Source organism: Monopterus albus, unplaced genomic scaffold (assembly GCF_001952655.1).
Source record: "Monopterus albus unplaced genomic scaffold, M_albus_1.0 scaffold292.1, whole genome shotgun sequence".
Taxonomy (NCBI): domain Eukaryota; kingdom Metazoa; phylum Chordata; class Actinopteri; order Synbranchiformes; family Synbranchidae; genus Monopterus; species Monopterus albus.
The window spans coordinates 1,192,130-1,213,082 of record NW_018128172.1 but is presented as its reverse complement, the minus strand read 5'-3'; the positions used below and the strand labels follow the sequence as shown (position 1 = coordinate 1,213,082).

The 20,953-nt window shown below is 44.8% G+C and overlaps 2 protein-coding genes across 11 annotated transcripts in view; both read left to right on the top strand.

Annotated features, from left to right (window-relative positions):
* The window catches only part of LOC109973481 (phosphoinositide 3-kinase regulatory subunit 5-like), an 80,935-nt gene extending 70,312 nt beyond the window's left edge, over nt 1-10,623 (top strand). For 7 of the 10 annotated variants that reach the window (XM_020623107.1, XM_020623106.1, XM_020623108.1 and 4 more), the window contains 16 exons: nt 1,301-1,403; nt 1,903-2,003; nt 2,102-2,170; nt 2,279-2,417; nt 4,092-4,161; nt 4,318-4,495; nt 4,592-4,754; nt 4,845-4,913; nt 5,011-5,810; nt 6,436-6,561; nt 8,592-8,919; nt 9,000-9,076; nt 9,356-9,449; nt 9,538-9,620; nt 9,707-9,825; nt 9,942-10,623. In XM_020623107.1, coding sequence (XP_020478763.1) covers nt 1,301-1,403; nt 1,903-2,003; nt 2,102-2,170; nt 2,279-2,417; nt 4,092-4,161; nt 4,318-4,495; nt 4,592-4,754; nt 4,845-4,913; nt 5,011-5,810; nt 6,436-6,561; nt 8,592-8,919; nt 9,000-9,076; nt 9,356-9,449; nt 9,538-9,620; nt 9,707-9,825; nt 9,942-10,089 — 2,667 coding nt within the window. In that variant the 3' untranslated portion in view covers nt 10,090-10,623. Of the gene's footprint in view, nt 1-49; nt 1,123-1,143; nt 1,404-1,902; nt 2,004-2,101; nt 2,171-2,278; nt 2,418-4,091; nt 4,162-4,317; nt 4,496-4,591; nt 4,755-4,844; nt 4,914-5,010; nt 5,811-6,435; nt 6,562-8,591; nt 8,920-8,999; nt 9,077-9,355; nt 9,450-9,537; nt 9,621-9,706; nt 9,826-9,941 lie in introns of those variants that run through there. The other 3 variants (XM_020623115.1, XM_020623114.1, XM_020623110.1) reach the window with 3 other exon arrangements.
* A 95-nt stretch (nt 10,624-10,718) lies between these two features.
* pik3r6b (phosphoinositide-3-kinase, regulatory subunit 6b) overlaps nt 10,719-20,953 on the top strand; it is a 10,845-nt gene continuing 610 nt past the window's right edge. The window contains exons 1-18 of the mRNA XM_020623086.1: nt 10,719-11,939; nt 12,058-12,132; nt 13,682-13,794; nt 13,944-14,012; nt 14,149-14,284; nt 14,362-14,431; nt 14,534-14,717; nt 16,174-16,321; nt 16,408-16,500; nt 16,583-16,928; nt 17,026-17,122; nt 17,968-18,090; nt 18,924-19,034; nt 19,423-19,522; nt 19,605-19,675; nt 19,781-19,871; nt 20,193-20,245; nt 20,589-20,689. Of these exons, the coding sequence (XP_020478742.1) occupies nt 11,924-11,939; nt 12,058-12,132; nt 13,682-13,794; nt 13,944-14,012; nt 14,149-14,284; nt 14,362-14,431; nt 14,534-14,717; nt 16,174-16,321; nt 16,408-16,500; nt 16,583-16,928; nt 17,026-17,122; nt 17,968-18,090; nt 18,924-19,034; nt 19,423-19,522; nt 19,605-19,675; nt 19,781-19,871; nt 20,193-20,245; nt 20,589-20,689 (1,997 nt within the window). The 5' untranslated portion in view covers nt 10,719-11,923. The remainder of the gene's footprint in view (nt 11,940-12,057; nt 12,133-13,681; nt 13,795-13,943; nt 14,013-14,148; nt 14,285-14,361; nt 14,432-14,533; nt 14,718-16,173; nt 16,322-16,407; nt 16,501-16,582; nt 16,929-17,025; nt 17,123-17,967; nt 18,091-18,923; nt 19,035-19,422; nt 19,523-19,604; nt 19,676-19,780; nt 19,872-20,192; nt 20,246-20,588; nt 20,690-20,953) is intronic.

Here is a 20,953-nt window from a genome sequence, read left to right as displayed (position 1 = left end):
AGGTTTTACCTGACTTCAGGACGGAGTTGAAAACCTCCATCCAGGACTGACGGTGTCTTAGTCACAATCCGCCACCTTTGTCTGAAAGTTCACAGTTGTTGAACTTGAACAGTCACTGCTGACCTCTGCTTGTGTTTCTGGACCACGCCACTGTTTGGCTCTGTGACGTACTGATCTACAACTACAGTAGCAACATTAGCATAGTAGCTAAGGTGGTGACATTTAGTACAGCACCCCTGGAGTTTCAGAGGGGAACATATTGTACCGACTGATGGGGAACACACTGCACAGACCCTCGTTTCACTGCTGCGACCTGAAGCTGGCTGAGCAGCTGACATAGTCAGATAAAAGCCACGAATAAACAGTGGTTGAAACATACTGAGTATGGTGGCGTTGATGACAAGGCTGTGACATGATACTCTGCTGTGCCCACACACTTTACTGAGTGTTAGTGCAACTGATCCCCAGTTTCCACCCATGTCTCGTCTAAAGAAGAGCATTGATTTACACTGGCCGCTTCCCGGAAAGCCTTTTCCTGTTTTGAGAGGCGACCCCGGTCCTCCAGTTGTGTCCCTACACACCACATTAACTGTATACAGCTAGACACCAGTAAAGCTTCCATGTGCACATCCTGGAAACAGGCAGAGCAGCCCCATTCTGATCTGATTTCTTTAAATGAGCCTCTGCTTAAATTCAAAGTCTTTCATTATTCCAATGAAACCTGATTGTTCTCTGTGGCATCAGTGCACATGTAGATGTCTGTGCACCCTGACCACAGGTGTCACGATCTGTAGGGAGCAAATTCCTGTTGTACTTTCTCTGATTTTGTTGCTTCGATGTAGCTGAATAGCTATAAAGCACTTGTCTTTACTTGTTATAAACTCAGTAAGGATCAAACAGGAAGTTGTCCTTTGGTAGGATTTATTTCCATCTCAGTCCGAGTCATATGAACGCTGGTGTCAGTAGCTGATTTTAACAATGAAAAAGTAGAAGTTGTGGTTGCTGTTTCGACTGGCTCACCTCCGGTCCGCTCACCCAGTCTGTGACTCACTGGCATTCTCAGCCCCGACGCCTCGGTTTGTACAAGGGAGCCTTTCACTGGTCCGTGTCTGATCGTTTCTGGTAGGGAACAATAATAATTACAATGTGACGCCAACAATAGTAACGAGAAGTCTGACAAGTGAAGCAGCATCATTTATTGGTTTTCTGGAACATAACAATAGAATGTAACTGTTTATTTTGTGACTTCCTGTTGGTTCATCCCCTGTATTTGTCTGTGGATGTTGTGATGCCTCTGCAGAAGATGGAGCAGAGCTCATGTACAGAGGATCGTATCCAGCACGTCCTCGAGCGGTGCCTGTGTGACCTGGGTCCTCACACTCCTGACAAACAATTCTGGAATGGTAAGTCCTGATCCCATTCTTGCTTTTAACACCAACAATACTGGAACTATGAACCGAACCTGGGTCCACAACTGACCCTACAAATCTACATCAGGTACAATGCAGAGGTGGTGGTGAGAGATAAGGGTGTCCTGACACGCTGCTGCTGAACTTCACTGAAACATTAACTGAGTAAATGAAGGCAGTAATTAGATTTAAACCAGGTTAATATTACACACCAGCTGGGAACACACTGCCCATCATGTGGAGTCACAGTGGGAAGTAAAAGTGGTGACACACAGGAGGAGGAGGGTCATGTAACATGTTGGTTTATGCAAGTTCACTTTTGAAATACTCAACAACTTCATTCAGAACTTTGGCAACAAACAGCGTGGTGTAATCAGATGTCATTCAGCACATCACTAAATATTAGTTGTGTATCTCAGTAGTGTCAACAGAGTGAAACCTAAAAGAAGAAATAATCGGCTGCTGATGTTTTTGTGTTTTTGTCCGTGACTAGCGGGGATGTGCACTAACCGCTGGTGTTTGGAGGAACTTGTGAAGAGAGATCCCCACAACTTCCTCATCCTTCTGCAGAAAATACTGAGGAAAACAAAAGAGGTCAAATGCTGATAAACCAACATCCTTTCCTAAACTGTTCAGTGTGAAAAGAGGAACGAGTGCATGGTTTCATGCCAGGATTGTTCTTTGTCTTACAGGTGCGAGAGCAGTGTCAGTATGAGCTGGTGGTGCCTCTTTCTCTCCTGTTCTCTTCAGCCCTCCTAAAAGTCAGTGGGTGTAGTGGAACAGTTTCAGTTTGAAGGAGAAGTTTTGAGCACTCATTGCACAATATTTCCATGCAGCCAGGTCATGTGTTCCTCCTCTGCCTCTGTCAGGCTCCGTACGTGGCCCCGGACTGTGGCGTCCTGCAGGAGGCCTACCTTCTGTTCCACAGCTTCCTGTCCTGGCCGGAGCCCTGCTGCTCTGCCGCCAAACGCCTGCTGAGCGTCATCAAGCAGGAGCTCAGAGCACCAGGTAACTCTGCACCACAGGAGAATGGAGGAGGTGAACGCGTCAGATCGTAAAACATCAGCTTTTAAAGAATTCTTTAGTATTTGCCCACCTTGTACACCATTCATGGCAACATCATGTATACTTCCTGTTTCTTGTAAACATCTGTTCACACAAGTGATGACTAATGATGTTAAGTCATGTAAAAGGATAGAGCGGTTATCAGTCATTGTTAAAGGCCTGATTAAATTGTCTACATCTAAGTCTAAGTTACTGTATCTATATAATGCATATGAACGTACATATCAATGTGTTTTTTGCATAATAATTTGGAAAATGTTACATGAAACGTGAAAAGTCTTCACAAATCACACTTTTACAAGAAACAGGAAGTATGATGCAGCTTGGACACTGTTTGTTGTTGTCGCCTACATTTGTATATGTTTTGAACCACTAAGTACACCAAATTATATATCAGCAGTTTGTTTTTTGAATGTATTATTGTATATACTATGGGTACATTGCTTTGATAGTAAAGAATTCTTTAAACCCACAGGGAACCCTGCATCCCCTGTGTCTCATAACTACACAATAACATCCTCCAAATCTTTATTTCTTTGGCGAATGCAATGTACTCCTGTTAGTAAGACGTATACAGTTGAAATACTTTGTTGTGAGTAATGAAAACTTTTAAATCAGCTGTTATGGTTTACCTTGAGGTAATGGGTAAATGGATAAATGGTTGAAACTTCTAGCTCTCGCCAATAGTAATACAAACATAAGCTCAACCAAACCAACTTGAACACTGGCAGTTACTTCACTTTTTTGTGGTTATTGATGTTAAACAACACAACAGTTTAAAATTCTATGAACACATTTGCTGATGATGTCTGAAAACAGAAGGAAATCTTATTTTTATAGCACATTTTCTTGTACAAAGGCAAATCAAGGTGCACAGATAGACAAAACATTAAAAATGCATATAAAATGTACACAACCCAAGGCTGGGGGCAGCTGTCATGTGTCATTGTGAACATAGAGGGTGCTGTTTGCTTGCTACATTTAACAGGAAGAACAGCCATGCATAAGGATGAGAGTGACTTTGACAAGGGCCAACCTGTGATGGTGAGATGACTGGGTCAGAGCATCTCCCAGTCTGCAGGTCTTGGTGGGTGTTGTTGGTCTGTAGTGGTTAGTACCTCCCAACAGTGTCTAAGGAAGGACAAACGGTGACCTGGAGACAGGGTCATGGACGCCCACGGCTCACTGATGATGAGGTTGACCTACTGTAGATTAAACTTTTAACTTCCATTTGTAATTCACAGATGATTAAAATGAATTTGAATCTTTGTTAAAATGGTTGAAAATGAGAAACACTGTCCATTGGTCTCTATGAAGAGAAAGAGTCGGGGGCTGTAGTGGTGATATCACACCTAGAGCGGTGAGGCTGTTGGACTGGTCTAGATAATTCTCTCTAACTCGTCCTCACCACCAGTTTTCACTCCTTTTACATACGTTTTTCACTGAACTGTAGACACATCTGTGCTCTTCCTGACAGTAGAGGAAGCAGATGGATTCACAGACGATGCACAGTGAGCTGCAGAGAGACACGACCAACTGCCACATGGACTCCTGTGTAAACGGTGTTAGGCAGGTGGTCATAATGTTATGGCTGATTGGCTTATGCTTTTGTTACAGGTATTTCGTTTCACAGACTGCTGAGGACGGAGCAGGGCTTCTCACCCGAGAGTCACAGCCCTAAAACCATGTAAGTTATCTCTGAGTTGAATGGTAACAGTGTAAATGGCATTAAAACAGCCCAAACCTTGCTACTACTCCTGTACACATCGTAAACGTCTTCATGGCACTTCAAAAATGAAACCACATCCACACTTTGATCCAGCACTCTCCTTGTTTGTATTAGGATGGTGCTGTTGGTGAGCCCAGATGAAGACGCCCCTCCAGAGGTCCAGTATGTGTCTGAGCAGCTGACCCGCACCCAGCACACCAGCAGAGACATCACCGTCACCCTCATCTGTCATGCTGTGCAGGCAACTCTGGGCTCCAAACTTGACCTGCAGGCGCTCCGCACTGCCCTAAAGGTGACCCACCAGCACTGCTACCCCTGGGTTTTTGTTTGTTTGGTTGGTTTTTTTGGGGGGGAGATGCACTCTAAACCAAACTTTGTGCTCCTCCAGACAAAGCAGACTGAGGAGCTGGAGCAGCTCCTGGAGGCCGTGACCAAGAGCATGGAGGCGGCAGCATCTACCGCAGATGTCAACGCAGCCAGAGAGGGGCTGCTGAGCAGCATGGAGAGGCTCAGAGGGCGCCTGGCTGCTGCCGACGGCTGCTCACACACTGGTAAGGCAGAAATAAACACAAAGGACCAACTGTGGTTGTTTTGCTGAACCTGCTTCTTTACGTTGAGCACTTCTCGCCTCCTCTCATTAGGAGCTGTTGAGACTTTCATGCTGCCCTTCCCCAGATGTCACACATGCTCCTGGGAGAACGACAGCTTTGGTAATGAGCTCAGTGAGAACCGCACCCCCATGCCTGCATCATTTATTAGACGTCATTCCTTAACTTTGAAAGTCCTCTCTGTGTGACACCCATGCAGATATTCTTTATGACATCCTCACCAGCGACCTGGGTTCACCTGCAGACTGTTTCCTAGACCAGGAGGATAATACAGATGCCACTGTGGATGAGGAAGATGAGCTGGAGGCAAACAAAATGAACCAGGAGTTTCAAAACCACCGCATCTCCACTGCATCCTCTTCCTCCAGGGACTCTGCGTTTTCCTGCTACTCCCAATCCTCTGGCTGGTCGCTGCCGTCCGGCTCGTCAGGTGTGGAAAGTGACTTCAGTGAGGACACGGGACATGAGGACCCAGAGGTGGGAGGAGAGAGCCAACCGAAGCCTAGAAAGAAACCCAAAAAGAAGTCCAGATCCCTGTTAGGAGTTGAGCGCTTCTCCATGCTTTTCAAGACTCCCCGCAGCCCGAGCGTTTGCCGCCGTGCCCAGAGCATGGCCTGTCGTAGTGATCTTACCAAAGACTCCCCGCTCAAACCCTCCAGACAGGTCTGCTCCCTGCAGGCATCCGCTGCTGCCTTAGATCCTCTTGTCCCCCAGAAGCAACTGTGCGTCCGCAGGAGGCCGATCCTGAGCTGCAGCGAGGCCGATGTGGCCGAGGCGCCCACCCTGGTCAAAGTAGTGGTGTTTGGAGGTGACAGGGAGGCCGGCAGGCTGGCCAGAGCTTACAGCGACCTGCAGCAGAAGGAGAGCAAGTGTCCCCGACTCACCAGGATATGCAGACTGCAGTTCTACTTTGTTCCCACCAGGCGGAGCAGTGCAGCAGGAGGACACACAGCAGCTGACCTGCAGACAGGAAGTTCAGCCAAAGCTGCTGCCTCAGCGGTGAGAGTATGAGTCACAGTCACAGTCACAGCTCAGCTGACTCAGCCGACTCAGCCTTTGAGTCAGTGGTCTCAGTGGTCAGTTTATTAGGAACACCTTCTCAGACCGAGCCAGTTTAGTCAAACAGAGGCGTCAGTTCAGCTGTGTGCTGCTGTTCAACTGCACCGTGTTGCAGTGGGAGCTGGTTCTGGTGTTTAGTCTAGCCTCTGATATAAATGGGGTGGACAAAATATTGGGAACACCTCCCTGTATAATGCAGTAGAGTCAAACAGGTCAGCGGTTTCTCAGTGTTTAATAAGTAAACAGCTCAAAAACCTATTTGTCATTATAAATGTTAATGAAGGGTTAATACAGCAAGTCATTAATTATGTATTTTAATATGATGGTAATCAGTGGATTTTGGCGTGAATGCTGCCCTTTCCCAGGTCATAAATATTGTACCAGTTATAACTGCCCTGCTCAGTAAATGATTCATAGAGCCATCGGTTTAGTGAAGACAGTCTTCGTACTAGGACGTGGTAGTTTATTTGCATAGACCTGCTAACAGATTCTCTAATGACATGAAATGTTACTACGTGTTCAGTTAATCAGGGTATTAATATGTTTTAGCTCTTCATTCTGATAGGAGTCAAATGGCGTTGCAGTGGAGGACAGTACGGTTGATATCGCCCAAATGCTGGGCATGATGGACCCCTGGTACAAGCGCAACGTCCTCAGTCTGCTCAGCCTGTCCTCAGACGTCCTTCGTCAGGTACCTTCCACACCCTGCACCTTACGAGACACAGTGTAAGACAAGAGAGTTAGTCTCAGCTTAGCTGTGGCTCAGGAGGCAGAGCGAGTTGTCCACTAATCACACGTTTGGCGGCTCGATCCCCCACTCTTCCTGTTGCAGCAGGGCAACACACTGAGCCCCGAGTCGTTCCTGTTGGACAGCTCCTAAATGCACCACTTCCTGCATGTGGGGGAGTTTTCTCTGAAATGGGGTGGGCTGCCTCAGGTACAGTGGGTGGGGAGAGAGTTGCAGGTAGTGCAACATTAATACCGTTTAATCCTAATGAGTTATTTACTGATTTGTTGTTATTAGTTATTCATTCGACATGGTTATTTAGAACAGACACTTAAATACATTAGGAACGAGTGTTAATATCACATTGTGGTTTAATTACCAATCCACAGTTGATACCACTGAAAGGAAAGAGGGACAGAAGTGACTCTTATAACTGCTGCTGCTCAGTTCTTTATCCACACCGTGGTGTTATTTTATCCTTTCACTCAAACTGGTTCTTCTCCCTACCAATAAAACAGCTTTTGAATTAGAGTTGTGGCCAAAAGTCTTGAGAATGACACAAATATTAATTTTCACAAAGTCTGCTGCCTCAGTTTTTATAATGTCATTTTGCATATACTCCAGAATGTTAGGAGTGATCAGATGAATTGCAATTAATTGCAAAGTCCCTCTTTGCCATGAAAATGAACTTAATCCCAAAAAAAAACCATTTCCACTGCATTTCAGCCCTGCCATACGAGGACCAGCTGACATCGTGTCAGTGATTCTCTCGTTGACACGGGTGAGAGTGTTGATGAGGATAAGGCTGGAGATCACTCTGTCATTCTGATTGAGTTAGAATAACAGACTGGAGGCTTTAAAAGGAGGGTGGTGCTTGAAATCATTGTTCTGTTGTGCAGTTATCTTTGCACAAAAGGGATTCGCAGGCAGAGATATTGCTGCTAGAACAAGTGCACCTAAATCAAACTACTCATTGGATCATCAAGAACTTCAAGGAGAGAGGTTTAATAGTTGTGAAGAAGGCTTCAGAGCACCCAAGAAAGTCCAGCAAGCACCAGGACCATCTCCTAAAGTTGATTCAGCTGCAGGATCGGGGCAGCACCGGTTCAGAGCTTGTTCAGGGATGGCAGCAGGTAGGTGCGAGTGCATGTGCACGCACAGTGAGCCGAAGACTTTTGGAGGATGGACTGGTGTCAGGGATTGATCTACAGGGATTGGACTGCTGAGGACTGGGGTAAAGTCATTTTCTCTGATGAATCCCCTTTCCGATTGTTTGGGGCATCCGGAAAAAAGCTTGTCTGGAGAAAAGATGAGCACTACCCTCAGTCCTGTGTCATGCCAACAGTAAAGCATTCTGAGGCCATTCATGTATGGTGTTGCTTCTCGGCCAAGGGAGTGGGCTCACTCAATTTTGTCTAAGAACACAGCCATGAATAAAGAATGGTACAAAAACATTCTCCGAGAGCAACTTCTCCCAACCATCCAAGAACATTTTGGTGACCAACAATGCTGCCTTTTCCAGCATGATGGAGTGAAAACTAAGTGGCACAAAACATCAAAACTTTGGGTCCATGGCCAGGAAAGTCCCCAGACCTTAATCCCATTAAGAACCTGTTGGTCAATCCTCAAGAGGCGGGTGGACAAACAAAAACCCACAAATTCTGACAAACTCCAAGCATTGATTATGCAAGAATGAGCTGCCATCAGTCAGGATGTGGCCCAGAAGTCGATTGACATCATGCCAGGGCGAATTGCAAAGGTCTTGCGAAAGAAGGGTCAACACTGCAAATACTGACTCTTTGCATAAATTTAATGTAATTGTCAATAAAAGTCTTTGACACTTATGAAATGCTTGTAATTATACTTCAGTGTACCTAGTAACATCTGACAAAAAGATCTAAAAACACTGAGTCAGCAGGCTTTGTGAAAATTAAGGTCTCCCTTGTTATATTGTTACCTTTGTCAGAATGTCTCCTGTGCTCTCTGTGACCCAGAAGTCCTGTAAGGAGGAGGACGTCTCAGGGAGCAGCGGCAGCGTGGAGCGTCTTCCCCTGCTGGCCGACCTGGTGCTTTATTACTGCAGAGAAGCAGACCGGCCTGTTCTGGTGCAGCTCTATCAGGCCGAGGTCAGAGGAGCACCACGCACAGTGTGTTGCTGCAGGAAATACAAGAGTGACCGTGGGTTGACTTGCTCACAGCAGGTGCTTTGTATTGTTTCCTCTGCACAGCTGACTCTGGCTGGAGGGGAGAGGAGAAGGGAAGTGTTCATTTACTCTCTGGAGCTGGGGCACTCTGCTGGAACCAGAGCAGTGAAGGCCATGGGTGAGTCACGGACAGCCACAACACACAACCATACACACAGACACACATATCATCTATGTACCATGTTGTCCTGTATGTAGGCGCTGCCAGCAAAAGGCTTGGGATCGATGAAGAGCGAGAGGCTGTCCCACTGACACTAAGTGTGTCCTACAACAAGGTGCTGTTCCTGCTCTGACACCCACAGACGTCCTGCAGCTCAGACAATAAGATGCTACAGACGTGGCTCAAAGTGTTGGTACCTTCCACTTTGCCAGCTTCCCTGTTATATTCTGTGCAGGCCAAAGGCTGCAGGTACGATGGCTTTAATTGACTTCTCAGGAAGAACCTGGAGCTGTTTCAGTGAGGTGGAAGGGGACCAACACATTTAGCCACATCTGCATATTAAAGTTGCCAAACAGAGCTATGTTTAAACCAGCCCGTCTACTCTCCGTTACAGGTGGCTGTTAGTGGGAGGAGTCAGTGGATCCAGGCGGAGATAGTCTGCACATCTGTTAATCTGTACACAGCCTGCAGGAAGCCCAAGCAGCTAGGTGTGTGACAGTGACTCCCCGAGTCCTGCTCTCCCTTTTGTTCTCATTGCATCATGTTTCCTTAGCAAATCAAATCTTGTCCGTCCAGATTCAAGAACAGAAAGTCTCCAGTTGACGATGGCTGAAGTCCTGAAGAGGCAGAACTCCAAAACTAAGAAGTGCTACAACCAGGTGAGTGGTGGTTTTGCACATTGAGACTAAACACGGTCTCACAGCCAAAGCTTACTCGTCCTCTTCGTCTACGTTCCCCGTGGCAGCACATCTCAGTGTCCGAGGTGACGGTGGACAAGGTACAGGTGAATGGCGCAGAGCACGGGATGACGTTCGATGTGTGTCTGGATCAGGATGAGAAGAAGTTCATCCAGAGTGTCACCAGGTATGGCACGGTAGAAAGTACATTTCTCAAGTACTGTACTTAACTCCAGTTTTAAGGTACTTGAACTTTACCTGAGTATTTCCATGTTATTCTACTTTATACTACTGTACCTGCAGGTGTGAGGTGTCTCTGTGCTGTAAACCAGGCCAAGGTTCAGACTGGAGGGCCTACCAGCCGTTGCCGGGCCAAGTCCGCCCTCTGCACCTGTCCTACTGCTCTCTGCTCTGCCTCCCCATCACCTCCTTCTCCGCCTCATATCCCTGACACACTTTGTACCGCACTGAACCAGACCACCGCAGTGCCAGTAGAACTGTGTGCAAAAGTTTGGCTTATGAAGTGAGGAACCCCTGCAGGAAACTGACATTAAGGATTATTGGCTGGTGAGAAAGTCTCTGACTCCTCCGAGCAGCTGACTGAGGACCTGAGAATGAAGCTAACTGATGCTACAAAGCAGGAGGTGCTATAAAAGGTTATCAGTGTGTTTCCAGCCTGAACTCTTCACTGTCTGAAATGTCACTAAGAAGTGGCAGTTAAGGGTCAAAACAAGATGTGGAAGACAAAGAAAACTTACAGATAAAACTGCACATCTGCAGTAATGAGGCACAGACAGGGTCTAAATCATTACCTCATCACAAAAGTCAAGTCTGCATCTGCAAAGCAACATCTGGATGAGCAGAGTGGCTTGAGAAACAGATGTCTAGAGGAAGAGATGTGTGGCCAGCTGTTTGGGGCCGTGTTACAGCCAGTGGCAGAGGAAACAATGCACGGACAGAGGGAAGAACGGATTCCACAAAAAAAGAGTTCGGCTTCTGCAGCTACTTCAACGACCACGAGCTGAAGCTTTGGGGCGGCGCTCACGGGCACCTGGTTCTGGAAACCTGAGGGCAGGTTGTAGGACAGGCTGAGGTACTTGGTGTCATCTGCAGGAAGAGGCTGAAACTTCATCAACCGAGGACAGAAACAAACATTATTCTTTTCAAATTTATGAAATGAAAAGAAACATTAGCTTTTGGTCCATTTTAATGTCTGTTTGCTGCAGAGGTCGCATCCTTGTCACTTCAAATTTCATCAAAGTATGTGATTTTTCCCAGATGTTTGCACACAGCTGTAACTTACTACAGGGCATGTAAACCAAACCAGCACAGGATGCAGTGGCACGGCAATAATCAGAGTAACTTTTACTGACCTACACACAGTTTATTTTCAGTTTGTCTTGTAGTGTAGCATCAGTGTTCATCACAGGAGGAGCAGCGTGCACCCGGTAGAGGATCGTTTTGTTGTTTGGTCTCATGTTTTAACTGATGCTGGTATTTTACAGGGTCTCAAACTGATTACCTGATTTCTACTGTGTACATTCTGGTGATCCATGACAGATTGACCCCCCACACTTTTTTTTTAGAAATGTCTAATAAGATAAGCTATTTATTTTGAAGTGACAGCAATGCAATTGTTTTTATATGTCACACCTGAAATAAATCAGAATCATCTTTAATGGCCAGGGATGTTTGAACATGCAAGGAATTTGACTTCATGTTTGTAAACAGTAAATAACAATGAAAATAAGAAATAAAGCAATAAACAGGACGTCAGTCGGTTGTTTGGTCTCTTTCAGCCACTGACTCTTCGTGACTTCCTCTGAGGTAACCACGCCCTGTCTCTGGTGCAGTAAACACCACCTCCTGTGCTCACATTGTCTCATTCACAGGCAGCAGCAGTGTCACAGAATCTCCACCTGGGAACTTTTCATGTTTTTGTTTTTTCAGATGTTTAAAAGAATAGAAGCTACGGTGGTGAGTTCTGGGTCATTGCAAATACTCCAACTTAACTGACTTTACATACAGAGCAAATGTGTTTCAGGGGTTTGGTTACTCAGGAGCGTTTTCAGGCCTCGTAGCAAACAGAAATATACTGGTCTTTCTTTCCTTTTTTATCTGGTGATGCACCAGATCACGTTTCTGTTTGTTATAAATCTGTGCAGCTTGTTTGAGCTGGTTCCGTTTTGGGACTTGAAGTTCATGCCAGTGAATTTTCAGACACAAACAAGTCACTGTTGAACATTTGATGACAGGAGAGACCAGCACCAGGTGGACCAGGGAAGATGGTTGATCCCACAGGTGGGTGCTCTCATGTCCCCTCACAGTTTGTAGACTGTAGTGCACAAACCTGCTTTGCTGGTAGCAGAATGTGAAGCTGTGTGATCTTTTCCTTCAGCTGCCCTGTCTCTCTCCTCAGCTGTGGAGTCCAGCCTGCACAATGACATCCAGGCTCTTCTCAGAGAGATGAACAGCGAAAGTGCTTCCCAGAAAGGTAGTTGTACACTTAAAGCATTAATGCATCTGTAGCCCTTTTGCCACCCGGCTCATTATAGTAAGGGAATAGCTACTTAGTGCAAACCCCTCTAAACTCAAAAAAACTAATTGGCAAAAGAGACATTCCAATGTAAGAAACTTTGTCTAGGGTTCAGTATGATCCTCACCTTTAAAACATCAATTGGAGATTTCTCAGAAATGATATTACTTCAAATAACTCAGAATACGTATGTACTTTGTTACTTTGTTACTTGTTTCACAGTGTAGAAACAATAAACACACACACACTAAACACAGTTCCAGGTTGTGTATTAATTAAACAAACATATACCACAAATTTACCCAGTTCAAATATGAAATAATATTTTAAACCCTTGAAATGATGTTTTAACCACAAAATCAACCTGAGTGCACTCTTAAAGTGTTATGCAAGCTTGCGTTGGCGCGCGTTGGAGCTTATGTCCACTGGAAACCATTTTAACAGTCACACCTCGTTCCTACCATCCAAGGGACACAGGACATGGAATCCCACTGCCCTGTCGTCTCCCCACGCAGGTGAGTTCTGAATCTCCAGTGACAACACCGTGTGCTTCCTTGTGACTCTCGACGAGGTAATTAGCGCAGACACGATGGAGCTAGCTTTAGCATTAGCTTAGCTTAGTTTCCTCAGTTTCGTCTTTTTGACAACACAGTTCAACTCACTCACTCGCAGCACAGGTTGTTCACAGACTCTTCCGTGATTGACTGGAGCAGGGGACATAGGAAATAACCTAACAGTGGTACACTCAAAACATAAAAAAATAATAGAACATGAGATACGAACAATAAATTCCTCAACACCAATATAAAACGGTTATAACACTGTGCAACTGCATATTTCAACCCATCACAACAAACCATGAAATTTCCTAATGATCCACCATGTGACGAAAACAAACACCCCAATGCATCACCACAAAGACAAAACACGCTCTGGCAAACAAAAGAAAACAACACTCTGATTCTGTGAATAATTACATTACTACACAACCAATAATATCGTTAATTGTTTGTTTAAATAAAACATAATTTAAGGAATAAAAGGTTGGTATCACTCTAATTAGGCCACAAGACACATCTGGAGCCTGGTATTATTAGTTTGTTTGCTTGCAAAAATTAAAATAAAGATCTTGGCATCACCAACTAAATTCAAGGCTGTTGCAAACTTTGTGGATGATTTTTTTTTTTTTTTTTTTTAAGGCTGTTGCAAACTTTGTGGATGATTTTTTTTTTTTTTTTTTTTTTTTGTGCCAGCGTGGCAGCTTGACTGAGCTGAGCCTGTTTCCAGACTCCATGCTAAGCTAAGCTAACCAGCCAACACCTGGTAGATGGTGAACAGCTCCTTTAGGATTTTACTGAATAAAATTTCATTCTTGGCACAGTTCCTTTAGAAAAGGATTGAATCTCCCTGTTTTATTAAAGTGGATTATGAACACTGGACCTCATGCCCCACAATTACCAGCTACACTCAGTCAGACAAAAAGCCAACAGCTGTCTGTGCTCTGCAGGACTGCTAAGGTGGACTCTTGAGAAGAAGGTGGAGACAAATCCCTCCTGCAGCATTCCACTGATCCAAGCTCTGGTCAGAGAGCTGGAGGAGAAGCTGAACAGGGCTAACAAGGTTTGTCCCTGAACCCTCCTTTCAGATTTCAGAATTAAATTTTTTAAATTTTCATGTAGATTTTCCAAAACTTTGCTGAAAAAGGATATTTGCAAGAGCTGAGGAAAAGCTAATTCTGGTGTGACTTCTCTGTTGATCTGCTGACATAGATTGGTAAAGCACAGCCCTGCGTCCACATCATTCCAATGCTGCACACTCTCTACTATGTGGTTATTCAGGTAAGACACACCTGTATGACTCAGAGTTGGCAAAATAACATGTGTATAAAAAGTTTGTAGCTCTTCACTGCCATATATAGAGACAAAATGGTGAATTGAGTTGTGTTTTCTGTCTCACTGTATTGTAATGCAACAGTCAGGTTCCACGATTCCCACCAGCCTTTACCAGAAAGTCTACGAGTGTCTGATCAAACTGCTGATTCTGCCGTTGCCTCAGTCTACAGTGGCCCTGAGAACTCTGAGGAGCATCAAGATGGAAATGACCACACCAGGTATGATCCATCAGTGAGCACATGTTCAGGTGTTGTGGTGTGATGCTGTCAAATAAAGACAACCTTTCCTTCAACAGGCTCTTTGTATGAGAGGAGAGTTACTGCAGAGCAGAACCTGAAGAATGAGCATTTCCCTCTGCAGGAAAAGTGAGTGAAGCTTGTCTTATGTACCTGAAGCAAAGTTTAAGACTGAATCAACTGTTGTTATAACCGCGTTGGCTCCTGCTCTGGGTTTCTGGCTTTCTCCAGGGTGTTCGTGCTGGCAGACCCAGCTGTGTTCTCTGCACCACTGGAAGTGACAGTAAGGACACACTTGGAGGTGTCCAACTTGCTCAGAGACACAGCAACCGTGGAGAAAAATCTGGTGCTCCGTGTCCTGCAGACAGGGCTGGGGGTGGCCTGCCAGAGCGCCAAGCTGGCTCAGGCTCTGGAGGTATGAAGAGCCTTTGGACAAAGCCTCATCTGTAGACCACTTTGTTCCAGATTGAAATATCTGAAAGCCTGGGTAGATTTACTTACAGTACAGCCATGCTTCCTAGAGGATAAATGCTAGGATGATGGAGATCCCTGAGTGCTCGTCTAACAGTGTGAGCAGGTCAAACTTACATATCATGACAAGTATCTCAGCATCTACCAGATGGATTTGCACAAACGTTTGTAAAGACATTCATGATTCTCAGAGGATGAAGTCCTGGTCATGGCTATGATCGTGAAACCTTTTTCCTCCAGTGCCACCAAGAGGTTCATATGTGAATTTTAGCAACTTTTCCTTTAGCTAATTTTGTCTAATATAGTTCATGACCAAATACTGTATTACCTGTTTATGCTTATTAGCGATGGTAGCGTGCTAACCTGATAAACTAAGACAATGAACATGGTGAACGTGCCTGCAGCAGCATGTTAGCATTGTCATGGACAGACTGTGAGACACAGGGTCCCTGGACACGACCATACAAAAGGTTGTTTGGCATCTTTGTGGTCAGTTTGCATTTTGTTTTGCATCTATATTCAGTTATGGCCATTTTGCATTTCTTTGCACTCTTGACTCTTTTTGGTAGTTTTTCACTTCTGTAGTTATTTTGCTCCTATTTTTTTAGTTGCTTTGCATCTCTCTATGGTTATTTTTATCTCCCTTGTACTTCTTTTGCATCATGTGCTTGTGCGTGACAAGGAGATGTGTTAATGTGGGCCCCAAAGTCCAGCTAGAATATTTACTGATTTCCAACAAGGCTACCCAAGGGAATTTCACCCCCCAGGAAAGTATTGTTACGAGCTAGTGAACTCTGACAGTTTGAGTCATACCGTCTTTTTATGAAGCCTTCTGTGCTCCATGCACCACACAACGTCAGACCCTGGGGAAAGCCAAGAATCCTGGCAGCAGCCAGCACTCACCTAGACATAGCACCACCCAGTGAGCAACACACAGGTGAGCCAGCAGCTCTGGCCAAAGGATAGCTGAATATGCAGAGGGGCAGCCCTGCTCTGCCACACTCACTTTGCAGCTGTGTTGTGTCTGTTCTTGCTCATTTTGCATCTTTTTGTTGTGGAGTGATTTTCCAACAAGAAGCATTAACAGTTACATTAACAGGGCCCGTCCATGGTTACTGACAGAAGGTTGCTATGCAAGCATTAGCATTTAGCTCAAAGTGCTGCTGCATGACTGTATAGACTCTTTTATTTTTAATCTTCAGGAACATTTAGATTGAATTCATTTTCTACCGCTTAATCCCTGAACGGGGTCACGGGGGGGCTGGAGCCAATCCCAGCCGGCAATTGGGTGAAGGCGGGGTACACCCTGGACAGGTCACCAATCCATCGCAGGAACATTTAGATTGAATTCATTTTCAATATTTCTTGTTTTGTTGGTTTTCATCTCTTGTGTATTTCAGGCTTCAGAGGACCACATGGTGGAGAAATATTTCCAGGAAGTGGTTCTAGCCGTGGAGCAGAGTGTAAAGCACGGTGCCGCTGGTTCTGCAGCCTACATGAACAGACTACAGCACATGCAGAGAGACATCCTCGCTGCCTCTAAAGAAGGTGTGTGCTCTGCCATTATCACACACGTTACTAAAAGTAGAAGTAGGATCGTTTTGACAGGACTGTTCCACTACTTTCCCCCTCAGAGATGACCACGGCAGCTCAGGGCTCAGTGTGCAGCACTGCACTGCCCTTTCCAGAGATCAGTTTCCTCCTGTGGAAAGAAGATGACGATCTATGTGAGTCAGTGACACAAACCAAATGTTATGTTTCTGTTAAGGCAATATCCAGAAGTAAATAAATAAACCTGTTTCCCTGAAGGGAATCTGCTGGCAAACATCACCCTGCGCTCTAACTCTGGTGTTAAAGAGGAAAAGAAGAGCAAAAGAGATTTGGGTCAGTCTGAGGACAGAGGGGTCAACATGAAGTACAGTGACAACACAGGGAAGCCTCCAGCCAAAACGCATTCTAAAGTATTTGCACGGAAAAACGCCTTCAGGAACATGCAGCCAGCACAGAAACTGAGTCTAATGAAGGAGAAGATCGACGTGTATGCTGGCAGCTCTCCTGTCCTGAAGCAGGACAGGAAGCATCACACGGCACGGGTGCTGGTACTGGGGGACGACCGTGTGCTGGGGAGGCTCGGCAGGGCTTATCACTCTATTCGGTGAGCAGGTGCTTCTGCATTTCCACTGTGCATGTGCACTTGTGAATGAGGAGAATCAGCTTATCACCGGAGGTTTCCAACATCACATTTCCAACAGAAAGAGAGAGTCCAAACATCTGATTCTGACCAAGAAGCTGGACCTCCAGTTCTACTACATCCCAGTCATAGATGAGGAGCCTTCGCTCAGCTCCCCTGTGAGTTCATCAAAGCCACACTGACTGACAGGCGAATTTAGAAGAACCTATGTAATGTCTTTGTGTATTCCTCATAGGACGGCTCGTGTCAGGATTTGATTTGATTTGATTGATTCTTTCAAGCATGTAAAGACAGTCGATATGTCAACACACATAATTTCACACATATCCAACAAATGCTATCCAATATCAATGTGCTTATACCTAGTACATGCTTGAATGGAGTAGGAAGAAGTCAGACTTATCCAGTCCTACCCCATGACATCATCTTACCATCATTGGTTTGCAAGCAGTATCTCTACATAAATAATTATCTTCTACACCACACAAGTAATATACTAAAGAATTATTACAGAGTGTTAACATTCATACACCACACCCACAATGTTCCATCTAATTAATCATTAAGCCTGTTCTTGCATATATCTTGATTGACACATACCTTTATATTTATGTTTAAACTCGTCAATTCTATTACTATTTTTTATGTCTACACTTAAATTATTCCATAGTTTTACCCCACTTATAGAAATACAAAATCTTTTTTTGGTTGTACGTATAACATGAATTTTTAAATTGAACTGACCCCTTAAATTGTATCCCCCTTCCCTTTCATTAAATAGTTTTTGAATTCCACCAGGTAATAAATTGTTCCTGGCTTTATCCAAATTCAGAGATAGTATATTACTGTCACACCATTTCTTTATCTTCTCAAGTTCCTGTGAAACCCGTCCAGAGAGTTGCTGTAGGTTTTCACCCGATGCCCATATGGTAGTGTCATCAGCAATTGGCAATCAGAGAGGATTTTATGTTTGTCAATAAATGTATCTAATCTGTTATTAAAGAGTTTTTCCAGAATTTTTGAAAATTGTGACAACACACTTGCCGCCTTATTGAGAAGACTGGATCCATGGTATGACAGCAACGTCAGCAGCCTGGGAGCAACAATCTCCAAACTACCTGCACTGGTAACCAGCTGTAGAGATGAGATGATAACTGAGTACAAACTGTTGATGTGTAACATTGAGATCTGAGGAGACAAAAAGCCGATATGAGATGGCACAGGGGAGAAATGGATCTGAACAAAACTCTATGAGTTTCCTGTTTACAAAGGAGTCAAGGATGTGTGTGAAGCACTAGAGTAGGAAACATGTTTCCACAATGTTAACAGAAATAAAGCTGCATCTGGAAACCAATGGAATGACTGTTGAGAGGGGAACCTGTACCACAACACATATTGTAGTGAGAAACTATAGTAGCATGATAATGCTAAAGGAGGCTACAGACAAGTTACAGCTGGCAGCAGGACGTCTCCTCACACAGTGACTGTTTGCATCCAAAGCTAAATTGTGCTGTTTACTGTTGCACATGTTCACGGCTCTGCAGCTAACAGCTAGTTCTGCCCTGAGCTTCAGATAATCAGCATCTTTCTCTCAGTACTTTTGGGATTTGAGCAGTTTCAGGCTCAAAAACAACTTCCAGTTTCTCATGCTGCTCTGCTCATCATCTCTCTGTCATTTGGGTCTTTTCTACTTCTATCCTGTGCGTGCATGTCATCTGTAGCTGAGTCTATGGCCAGGCCTTGATCCAGGCACAGGAGCTAATGGGACATGCACACAGTGACAATCCTAACATACTGATCTTTGTAATGTTAGTTTATTGTTTTAGCATGCCAGCACTCAGCACAGCCTGAAGCACACTGTGTTCAGCACCGTCATCCATAGTGCCAGGCAGCTACAGACACCAGGGCAGCAGAGCCACTGTTCATCTGGCATGTCTTCCTTCTGTTTGTCTGCTGCAGAGCTACGACCACAGCGCGCCCTCAGAGCAAAGCCTCTACCTGCTGGACAACCTGTGTTACTACCTTCGCTGTGGGACACAGCCAGTTAAGCTACCGCTCTATTCTGTGAAGGTAAAGAGCAGCGGCCACACATAGCGACATTTACACACGTACAAATGACTGAGAGCAAGGCTGGGTTTTCATGTCTCAAAGGAAGCAATGGAAATAGGACAGTGTGTCAGGAGCTCTGCTGCTGCTCTCTGCTGTGTCGAGGTTTTTAGCCTCTTATAGCTGAATGTGTTCATGTTCTGGCCCACAAATTGCAGGTTTATCCATTTCAAATTAAATCTACAACACAATAAAGTGAAGGTCTCTGCATACTTTCTGATGTGACTGAATATAAATGTTTTGTATCACTGCACTCGACTGGACAAACAAACTAAATCAGTGCAGCTGTGAGTGAAGAATTGTCTGATACCTGCTGTCAGTGTCATGACCTCTAACCGCAGTGTGTGTTTAGATGATGCTCTCCAGCGGTGACATGGTGGAGGAGGTGTTCGTGTCCGATCTGAAGGCCCACATCCCCGATTTCAGACACCTTAAAGAAAAGCTCAGTCAAAGTATGTTTCTCAGTCTTCTGTGCATGTGGAAACTGACAGGTGTCTGTTACTGGGGTAGCTCAGTCAAGTGTTGTTTCAACAGAGGAAACTTCTACACGAATATGGAGGAAGCCAAGGGTGGAGGGACCAGTCATCTCAGTCACTTACACAGAGGTACTTAGAATTATTAAGTCATAATGTAGTCATTCATTTTTTGAATTAACATCAGCAGCAGCACTCGGCTAACCGAGGCTAACTCTATATGAATGTCCTCAACAGACATCTATCTGCAAACGAGAGGTTGTGAAAGGAGTTGCGGTGAAGACATGTTTCGTGGTGGTGACATCACAGCCGGCAGCCGCGACAGGAGGTGTCTGGATTTTGTATGAATCTGTATTTATATTTACAACTGGGAGACAACTCAGAGGACAAACTGTCAACAGAGGCTGGTCGGTGCAGCTTCACCGCCTCCTCTGTTCCCAATGTTCGACATTCTGTGGATAAAAAGATCAATCAAATGATCAAGACAGTGATCGGCAGGTTGATCAGTGACCCTGCAGTTTGTATTTCCACTCATTTATTCAGGATGTTCCCTTTATTTGTCGCCTGTCTGTAGCTGATATCTTTGTGTCAGAGCAAAAAGAATCCTTCAAGGTAAAAAGTGACAGATGACCCTTCTCATTTTGTCCAGGTGAGGATTACCTCACCGTCAGCTTTGACAGCGTGAGCCCAGTGTGCAACAGAGTGAGTAGTGATTCAATGCTTGTCAAATAGTACCAGCAGTCAGTTTGCTTATAGAGCAAGAGGTGAAGCGCTTTACACAGAGATGAATTTATGAGCTTCTTTGATTGATGACAGATAGAAAAAACAACACTTCAGTAAGAACACAAACACAAAGCAGCTTTATTTATGTAGTGCTTTAAGTTTCAAACAGAAGTAAAGTGCTCTACACAGGCAAACATTAACAGTGATGATCATAAAAACCAGAATAAATTCAATTAAAATAAAATCAGGACAAGATACTGTATCTGGATTAGAAACATGAACAACAAAACAGAGAAACCACACTGTTTCTGTTTTGTTATAGGAAATCCGAACCCAGAACATTGTCCTCGTGATGCTGGAGCACTGGACGCTGTCTGTACATCTGGACCAGGACTCTCGCAAGACATACACTGATGTCCAAAGGTAACTGTGACTTTTTCTTGTAAAGCTACTCTTCAGCCCAGAGACTCCAGTGACATTCAAAACAAAGTGACACCATAATGAGCTCCTAACCGCTCTCTGCCCCTCCCATCATGTCCTGTTTCCAACATGAACTACAGATGCCTGGTTGGGACAAACTGTTCAAATTGTAGCCTCCAGTCTAAAGCTAGCGTTAGCTGGCTAACAGTAAACGTGTCAGTCCAATAGAACACTCTGGTTACTGCTGATGTGACACAAAGCACTGAC